Source organism: Monodelphis domestica, chromosome 6 (assembly GCF_027887165.1).
Source record: "Monodelphis domestica isolate mMonDom1 chromosome 6, mMonDom1.pri, whole genome shotgun sequence".
Taxonomy (NCBI): domain Eukaryota; kingdom Metazoa; phylum Chordata; class Mammalia; order Didelphimorphia; family Didelphidae; genus Monodelphis; species Monodelphis domestica.
The window spans coordinates 18,314,432-18,324,764 of NC_077232.1; the positions used below are offsets into that span (position 1 = coordinate 18,314,432).

General features: G+C 35.3%; 1 protein-coding gene across 1 annotated transcript; it reads left to right on the forward strand.

The window, feature by feature from the left end:
- Window positions 1–300: 300 nt before the first annotated feature.
- On the forward strand, window positions 301–3,436 carry LOC100026812 (olfactory receptor 5B12). The gene is made up of 2 exons (XM_007497687.3): window positions 301–1,232; window positions 3,358–3,436. The coding sequence occupies exons 1-2, from the start codon at window positions 301–303 to the stop codon at window positions 3,434–3,436; spliced, it is 1,011 nt and encodes a 336-aa protein (XP_007497749.2).
- Window positions 3,437–10,333: the final 6,897 nt, after the last annotated feature.

The window sequence follows — 10,333 nt, forward strand, 5'->3', positions numbered from 1 at the left end:
GCTAGTTTTCTTTCCTGAAGTGTGGTATTGCACTTTGAGAATTAATAAATATGTGATGGATTGAAAAGGAAGATGCAAAGTAGCACCTGACATACCTATCCTTCTTTGTATTAAAATTTGGGGGACCCAGAGTAACTTTTTTGATAACTTTGATGTTCTTTGTCCCTTCATACCTTATTTATATGACACATAAGGTATGTCTCTGACTGTTTTACAAGTAGGTATCATTCATCTAGTCAATCATCAAAGTTAATTTTTCTGATAGTTATTCTTTTGTTGCAGGTGAGTGACCCCTCTCAAATGACAATAATGGAGAACCAATCTGAGGTGAATGAGTTTATCCTTGTAGGATTAACAGATGCCCCAGAGCTTCAGATTCCTCTCTTCATAATATTCACCCTCATCTACCTCATCACCCTAGTAGGGAATGTGGGGATAATAGCTCTGAGCTCCTGGGAGTCCAGCCTCCACACTCCCATGTATTTTTTCCTCAGTAACCTCTCTCTGGTGGATTTTGGCTACTCTTCAACTGTTACCCCAAAGGTGATGTCTGGGCTTCTCACAGGGGACAAGATAATCTCCTATAATGGATGTGCTTCACAATCATTCTTCTTTGGAGCCTTTGCAGCTACTGAAAGTTTTCTCTTAGCCTCTATGGCCTATGATCGCCATGCAGCTGTGTGTAAGCCCCTACATTATACCACTATCATGACTTCAACAGTATGTGCATATCTGGCCAGTGGGTCTTACATTTGTGGCTTTCTGACCTCTTCTATAGTCGTAGGAAACATGTTTAACCTTTCCTTCTGTAGGTCCAATGTGGTCCATCATTTTTTCTGTGATGTTTCCCCTCTCCTAGTTCTATCTTGCTCTGAAATTTACATCACTGAGACAGTAATCTTTACGATAGGATCATTCAGTGCCTTATTTCCATTTCTTGTCATTTTTACCTCCTACTTATTAATCTTTATCACCATACTGAACATCCATTCTGCTGAAGGCCGCCAGAAAGCTTTCTCCACCTGTGCTTCCCATCTCACAGCAGTGTCCATTTTTTATGGGACCATCATCTTCATGTACTTCCAGCCAAGCTCAAGCCATTCAATGGACTCAGACAAAATGGTGTCAGTATTCTATACCATGGTCATCCCCATGCTGAATCCTTTGGTCTATAGTCTGAGAAACAAAGAGGTCAAGAATGCTTTAAGGAAAGCTATTAAAGGACAAGGACTTCAATTCAATCATCCTTTTTCTTAGAGAGAAAATCTAATGTGAAACTTCTTCCCTCTGTGAACCAGACTCCAAGTCATTCTAATTTTCTTATTCAAACAAAAGTATAATAAAAACTTTTTCAGAGGCAAAATTAGGCCATAGAAAGAGTCTTAAATCTGGATTTAAGAGAGATCTGAGTTTACATTATTAGATATATTCATGTTGTGTAACTTCATGCACCTATTATGTAACCTAGAGTAGCTAGGTGGTACAGTGTTTTAGAGGAATGAGTCTTGAATCAGGACAACTTGAGTTCAAATCCAGCTTTAGGTTCTTTATAAGTGTGTCACCCAGTGTACATTTTATTTTACCATTTGGCTCTGTTTCCTCATCTACAAAATGAGCTAGAGGAGGAAGTAGCAAACTATCCTAGTATCTTTCCCAAGAAAACCCTAAATTGTGTCTTGAAGTGTTAGATATATCTAAAAAAATATGCTAAACAAAAACAACCTCAGGAAAGTCACTTAAATTGTAACCCTCAGTTTCCTAATGTTTAAAGGTCTTTAAATGTATCCAATCTCTTATAAGATTGTTGGGTGGAATGAATTGTATTTTCGTGTGTATATGAACACACAGAGGGATAATATGACATTTCTAGACATTTTCCTTCCAGAAAGAAGATCAACTACATAATTTTTTAACAGTAAATTACTTAGAGAGAAAAACTACTGTGTTGCTTTGAAAGTGTAATTTTGATGATAATGGCATTGTTTTATCAGCAGCCCCTTTCTAAAACTGAGGGTTGCTGGTAAATGCTTCAGAACTAGCTATATGGAAATATATATATGATACATTTTATCTCTATCTATCTATCTATCTATCTATCTATCTATCTATCTATCTATCCATCTATCTACCTACCTACCTATCTATCTATCTATCTGTCTGTCTGTCTGTCTCTCTGTCAGATATATCTATTTATTTATTTTTAATTTAAACCCTTACCTTTCTGTCCTAAAATCAACACTATGTATTGGTTCCAAGGCAGATGAGAGGTAAAGGCTAGGCAATGGGGGTCAAGTGACTTACCCGGGATCACACATCTAGGAAGTGTCCGAGGCCAGATTTGAACCTAGGATCTCTCATCTCTAGGTCTGGCTTTTGATCCACTGAGCCACCCAAATACCCCCTACATGACACATTTTAAAACTCAATGATCATTATTATTTTCTCTACCAGCTTGTGGAGTCTAGATCAACAAAATAAAAGAAAAATAAAGTCCTAATTTATAGCACTTGCTGATTTTTATTGCCTAAATATTCATATTCAAACTGTAATTATCTCTTTATAAAGCAGTTGAAGCTGTATTCAGCACAATCCTACAATATGTGTCTACCTTTAGAAGAGAATATAAATCACAAGGTGATCCAAAGGGCCTGAAAAGATGTTTGAATGATCCTGTGGGAGAGAGGTATTTTGTTTTGATGGGAGTATAGCATCCTGATGCCAACCTCAATATCAATTCCCTTATAGTTCTTTGAGTGCTTTGTATATTTTAGTAAATGAAAAGAAGTTCCTGTGAGTTTTTAAAAACATATTTTGATTTTTCTGAGGCATGAAGTAAAGGCTATCCAGTATTTAGTAACAAATTATTTTATAGGAGCTGGAGACCTATCTTGCTCATGTTGGGAGATTTAGAAAGGTATTATAATATCAGCATGTAAATTGGTTTGTCAAGAACAACTTTATTCAGAGGATAATGTAAAATTAAGAATTGAAGCCTCTCTTTATTTCATGTCATTATTTATTATAATAACATTATTGCAGTATTATGCATAATTAATTAATTATTGATTAAGAATTGTATTTGGTGCCTAGAATCAATATTTCTGGACTTAATTGGTAAAATTTATGAGTTCTATTTTCCTTTTACTATGGGCTAAATTAGAACCACAAAGAGAAATATGTGAGCTTTTACTGACCCTGGTGGGGAGATAAGTCACTCTGGTAATAATATGTTCAGTTACCATGAGACTTTCCAGGATATGTTAATAAACTCTGCCATTTCCTTATTGCTCTTGATTATGGAAATCCCCATCTGAAACCAAGCCAAACAAACTCCAACCTTCATCTTTGTGTGACCAATTACAGTCTAGGTTTAGTTTCTATCACTGGATTGTGTCTTATACCTTATGTAACCAGTTATATAAAAGAACTGTCCTGACTGTCTGATACATCTTAGTTTACTGAGGATCCTTGGGTCCCTTTTCTTGGCAATTTCTTGTCTTGCTAATAAATTGATTTTGCTCATGCCATTTTCCCTCAGTTTCTCTTAATCACAGATTTTTATTGTTCCAATAACAAGCTAAAAAGAAAGAGTGAAATTTTTTTCAGGTCATTTTCCAAAACTTTTTTATTGTATTCAGGTTTGAGATGATGGTATCCATTTCAAAAATTAATAAATGGAGACTTGGAGATGTTCAGTGACTTGGTCCATGTCACATAGTTAGAAGGAACAGAATCAAACTATTTAATGGCTTTGTCGAGGGCCCTTTCAACTTTACTTTGCTAACAAGCTAAGAATGACAAAATACCCATGAGGAAATGGTCTCTGTGTGTACTCATTTTTCCCCAATGGTCAGAGAAGAATTTAATGGCTTGTTTTATTCATAAGTTGTCAGCAGAGGTGCCACTTAGCTCCAAGGGACCACCAGTTCCTCAGAGATTGAGGTCTCCCAGATCTGCATAAAGTCCCAGCCTCAGCCCCAACTTTAGCTCTTGACATTGAAACATTCCACTATTGGGTTCCATACTGTTGTACCAGCCTGTGAGTCCAAATCCTTTAGTCATTTATTCATCCATCTAGTTTCTTTTGTGTTTCCTTAGGCTGAGCTGAAGGGCATATAGGAATGGACATTCCTAACTATATTATCATCCATGCCACAGCAGTGGATAGGAGTGTCCACTCTGTCACTAGGAACTTTTGACCTCTTTGTACCAGTGACTAGGCAGGTGTTTCTCTGATAGAATCATAGGCTTCCTCAGCTTGGAACTTCAAGGTATAACCTTGAATATAAAATTCTTGCATAATTATCCTCTTTGGAGTCCTAGCCACCTTCCTTCCTATCAAACCAGATGAGTTCTAGTATACCCAATCCAAGACTGCAATGCTTATTCAGATAGCAACATAGTAGAGTGGAAAAATTTGTGGACTTGGAGCCAGGAAGTCCTGGAAAAACAAACAAACCATTTTCTATCTAATTCACCATTTCTCCACTGGTAAGTCAATAGACTTCATCCATTTCCTTATCTATAAAACGTGTATAATTATATTGTGTCATAGAACTCATAGGGCTGTCTTGGGACTCTAATATAATCATGTCTGTAAATTGTTTTACAATATCCAAATACTCTATAAACATCACTTGAGACTATTCTATCATCCTTCAGTAGCTGAAGGAGCATTTTGAGCAGTGGGTTACTATTCAGTCCTGATGGAGACTTAATTAAATAATGTTGATAATGGATATATTGTGTGCAGGGCACTGCAATAAATTTGTGAGGGGTAGCCAAGTTTAGGTGAGACATAGTCCTTGCCATCAATGCTGAAAACTCACATTTCTACAGGACTTAAATATTTTCAAAAGCTTTCTAGCACTCTTCTCATTTCAATCTCCTATGAACTGTGTGAGATGAATACTTATATATTGTTATGCCCCTTTTGTAGACAAATAACATGAAGTTGATGGACTTAAGTCACTTTCCCAGAGAAATAGTATTAATGGGGATCTGATGGCTAGGCAGATCCTTCTATTTCTGATCACTACTATTTTTTAAATACTTTCCTTACATCAAACTTAAAGGTGTTGCTTCTCGATGTCTGCCTTTTGCCCCTGGTTCTTACCTTTGAGTACAAATAGAACAAGTCATATCTTTTTGCCACATCACAATCTTTCAGGTACTTGAAAATAGCTTTAATTTCAACCCCTGCCCTGATACTCATATTTTATCTTTCCCAGGCTAAACAGCCTCCGTTTCTTCCACCAATTCTAATAAGGCAAGATTTCAAAGTCCTCCTATTTGAAAATCTTGAGCATCTCTAACCTATCAATGTCTTTCCTGAAGTGGAGAATATACATTTGAATGCTTTGCTCTAAGTGCAGAATACCAAAGACCTTTTCTGTATGTCTGGATTTTGTTCTAGTTATGTAGGTGACAAAGTTATGGTGTGGATCAAATGATTTAATATATTTAAAGTACCTTGTGAAACTGAAAGAGGCTGCTCTGATATAGAGAATAGAGGCATGTGACTGAAATTAGGAATTCCTAAATTTAATCTCAAACTCAGACACTTATGATGTGATTGGGAGATACTTGATCTTTTTTGCCTCAGTTTCCTTAACTTTAAAATGAAGATAATTGAGCACTTTAGTCTCAGAGTCACTGTGAAAAAGAAATAAGATCATGCTTATAAGGTGCCTGATATGTTTCTTGGCACATAATTGAGGCTATAGAAATGTCCCTTCACTTCTCTTCATCAATATGGGTTCTAATTTTCATTATCTTCATCAACTCTTTTTTAACTGCCATTTGTTTCATTGTAAATTGAAAGATCATTCTCCTTGTCAGAGAAAAGTGAAGAAAAATACAGTTACAGCTCCATATTCTCTGCCATTCATTGTATTTTTCTCAGATCATTTCCTCATTGAATTACCTTTTGTTTCCTTAAAAGATCAATTAAAATAATCCCCATAATACCTTCTGCCATCTTTAGCTTTCTTGCTTTTCTCACCTCATCTTGGGCCCTACCACTCCTCTGATTATATTATTATGAGGTTCATCATTTTGCATTCATCCTTCCTCACTTGCCCGTTTGTCATTACTGCAGATTTTTTTCATGTCTAAATCTAGTTTAAAAAATTTCTCTTTTGTCTTCAAAATTTTATTCTCAAGATCATTCTATCCCTTCAGATTGGAACTCCCTATAGAATTAGACCAGGAGATCCTATTTTATTTTACTTCAGATATGTATGGAATTGATTCTACCCTAATTTAATGAGCATGCCTGGCATTTGCTAGTTTTTCTTTCTTTCTTTCAAAATTTAGGTTGATTTAATGAGTTTCTGCTCACTCCTCCAACATTTCCATTTTTTTATTTCTTCCCAACAATTCCTCATTTATTGTAAGAATGAAATGCACAATGGAATTTCCTCATATTATTCCTTCACTTTTGAGCTTCTGATAGATAAAAAATATTATAGGCATCAAGAAATCAGTCATTCTTTGAGGAGAGACACTGAGACACATAGGCTGATATACAGATGATAATAGTTAAATAGACAGAAAGAGACAGAAACAAGCAAAGTCAAAAGAAAAAAGAGAAAGACAGTGAAAGAGTGACACTGATGAAGAGATATGGTGAAATAGCGACAAAGAAACAGAGACAGAGACAGAAGCAGGGCCAGAATGAGAGAGACAGAAAAAGAAAAAGCATTCTGGAAGATGCCCAGATAAATGGAAGTCTCTAATGAAAATACTGATAACACTATAAATTCTTCTCATAATCGTCCTCCACTCTGGCTCCTGGATTACCTTGTATGTTTTCTAAGTAGGAAAAAAAAATCACAACAACCTATCATTACCTATTTCATTTCAATAGAATAAGGGAGTAACCTTTCCAGAACCATCTTCTATTTGAGTCCTATGCTTCATGTCTACATGTTACCTGGGAAGCAAGAATTCTTTTTGTATACAGAGATTTTAGTTCATCTTCCTTGATATAGGCTCAATATGCTATAAGGATGTTATATTTTTAAATTTTCATTTATCCTACTTAGCCAGCTCTTTTCTTTTTCTAATCTTTCATGCCTTTTGGTAGATTTTTGTAGATGTGGCTCCTGGTCAGGTTTGAGTTGGGGTAATGACCTCTGAGGAACCATTTTGACTTGAGGTTCTCTGATTTGATTTTCTATAATATTTTCAAGATACAACTACTATGACATTTTTTCTGGTGTCTCATGGTGGTAGAGTTAAATGGAGTATTCTAAGTGTAAGTAACTGATAAATCATGGTGACAGGATCTTCCAAGATGTTATGCTTTATACTCAGGACTAGGTATGGACTATGGATTTGTTTCATACTCAAAGGTCATCTTAGCTTACTTAAGAGAGGGAATGCTACTACTAGTCAATCAGTGGCTGACATATATTAGGTGTCTTCTATATGTCTAATACTATGCCAAACCTAGAGAATACAAAAAGAAGTAAAATAGAACCCCTGCTCTCCAGGAGCTCATAATCTCTAGGCAAATGCAAATAAATATATAAACAAGATCAATCCATGATAAATTTGAGTTAGTGAAAAGAGAAAAGGCAAAGGAATTGAGAAGGATCAAGGAAACTTTTCTTGAGGAGGGGTCTTAGCTGAAACTTGGACGCAAACCCAAAAATTACTGATTTCTCATGGACTAGAAAAACCTTAGAGAAAATGAAAGGATAAAACTTTTGTTTTTGTGACTGCCTTCAGTTTTCACAGTGGATACTGAATAAGGAAGAGGCTATATGAGGAAAACAAATGTAGAAACCATACATTTGTCATTAGGGGATCTATCCATGGTCTTTTGGACAAAAAATTCCCATAACTATGGAACTGGTATCCACTAGCAGTTATCCTACTCAAGAGCTGATGACTTCAGTTCACTGCATACCCTATATAATTATAATGATTCCAGGATTAAGCAGGATTACCATGAAATATCAACCAATTTTCTTTGGTTCTCTCCTCCATTCACTAAGTCTCTAGTTAGACACAGTGCCCTTGCCTAAATCCAAGGCATCATCTGAAGCCAGAAGGCAAGGTAGTCAGAAGTCCACCTGCCCTTTATAAGTCCAGAGTGAGGCCAAAGACCCTACTCAAATCCAAATGTTAGAGAGGCCATATGAACCAGGGCAAACCAGTACAGTGTACCTGGCTTTTGTGAATTCAGAGTGAGTCCCAAAGTCACTGCTCAAGCTTGAGTCTAGACCCTGAGTCCCAATACAGGGTAACTCACAGTGTACTGAGCTTCACAAACCATCAATAGTCCTGTGGTGGTGTGGTGTGTGTGATTGGATCAGCAGTGTTAGGTGGCTTTCAGAAATCAAAGCCCAGAGGTCATTATACCACCTTGGAAGAACTGAAACTTGCAGAAATAGAGATGAAGGGGGAAGTAAAGAAAAATTAAAATTTAAGAGTATCCTACCTTCGGGAAGAACAGTGTATACCTTTAAGATAAAAGTGAAAGTCAAAATGAAGCATGGAAAAATGAGCAAACATCAAAAACAAAACATCTAATCATAGAAAATTTTAATGGAGACAAAGAAGAACAAAACAGACTCAGAAGGAAACAGAGTAAAGAAGTTACATGCAAAACTTCAAAGAAAAATGTGAATTGGTCTCAGTCTTTGGAAGAGATAAAAAAGGATTTCAAAAATGAATTGAGAGAGACTGAGAAAAATGGGGAAGAGAAACGAAAGCAATTCAAAGAGAATTGACCAAAAGGAAAAAGAAGTACAAAAATCCAATGAATAAAAGAGTTCCTGAAAAAGTAGAATTGATGACCATATAGAAAAGGAAATTCAAATGGTAATGGAAGAAAACCATCCATTTAAAATTAGAAGTGAAAAAGTAGAATCTAATGGCTTTATGAGATATCAAGAAACAACAAAATAAAGTCAAAACATTGCAAAAATAGAAGAAAAAAGAAATACCTCATTTAAAAAACAACTGACCTGGAAAATAGATTCAGTAGAGCCATTCTAAAAATTATTGGACTTCCTGAACACCATAAAAAGCCTAGACATCACAATAAAAGAACTTTTAAAAAATCCCCTGATATTCTTGAATAAGCAAGTAGAAATTGAAAGAATCTACAAATCACCTCTTCAAATAAATCCCCAAATGACTACTCTCAGGAGTATTATAAATTCAAGAGCTCTCAGGACAAGGAGAAAATACTGCATGCAGCCAGAAAGAAACCATTCAAATAATATGAACCTATAGTCAGGATTACATAGGACTTAATAGCTTCCACATTAAAGTATCAGAAGTCTTGAAATATGATATTCTGGAAAGTAAAAAAAAAACTAGATTTATAACCCAGAAGCACCTACCCAATAAAATTGAATATATTCTTTCAGGGAGGAAATGGTCATTTAATAAAATAGAAGATTTCTAAGGATTCCTGATGAAAAGACCCGACCTAAACAGAATGTTTGATGTTCAAACACAAGATTCAAGAAAAATATAAAAGTGTAAATAAGAGAGAAAAAATTAAGAGATTCAATAAGATCAGAATTTTTATAGTCCCAAGTGAAAAAATGATATTTGAAACTCTTAAATTTTTTATCAGTGTTAGAGAAGTTAGAAGGATGCAAAAATATCTAGAGGCAATAAGGAATATTAAACAGAGAAAAGGGAAGAGAGAGGAGGAATGGGATAAATTATCCCACAGGGAAGGCAAGATGAGGGTGGTGATAGGCAATGTTAAAATTTTACTCTCATTGTAATTGGTTCAAAGGCAATAACAACCATATTTATTTTGGTATAGAATGCTAACTTGCCCTACAAAGAAGAAGAGGAACAAGATAAGGGGACGAACAGAAGGTCAGTGAAGTAAGGGATTATGATTAAAAGTAAAGCACTTATGAGGAGGGACACATTGAAAGGAGAGAGACAGAACAGGATTCAAAGGGGGAAAATAAGATTGAGGGTTATACACGTTGATAATTATAACTGTGAATAATTTCATAAAATAGAAACAAATAGGAGATTGGATTAAAAGCCAGAATCTTGTAACATATTCTTTACAAGAAATATGTTTGAGGCAGGGAGACACATAGAGAGTTATGGTAAGGAACTGGAACAGAATCTATTGTGTGTCATCTGAAGTAAAACAAAGCAGGAATATCAATCATGTTCTCAGATGAAATAAAAGCAAAACTAGATCTAATTAAAATAAATAAGGAAGGAAATTATACCTTGTTAAAAACTACCAAAGACAATGAAGTAATATCAGTATTAAGCATATATTAAAAATATACTAAAAGGTATAGCCTCCAAATTTTGAAAGGAAAAATTAAAT

What these genes read in the sequence shown, in the direction of transcription:
- LOC100026812 (XM_007497687.3), top strand. Translation starts at nt 301, where the DNA reads ATGACAATAATGGAGAACCAATCTGAGGTGAATGAGTTTATCCTTGTA. An exon ending in GCTATTAAAGGACAAGGACT is followed by an intron (nt 1,233 to 3,357) that starts TCAATTCAATCA and finishes TTGTGTGACCAA; the next exon opens with TTACAGTCTAGGTTTAGTTT.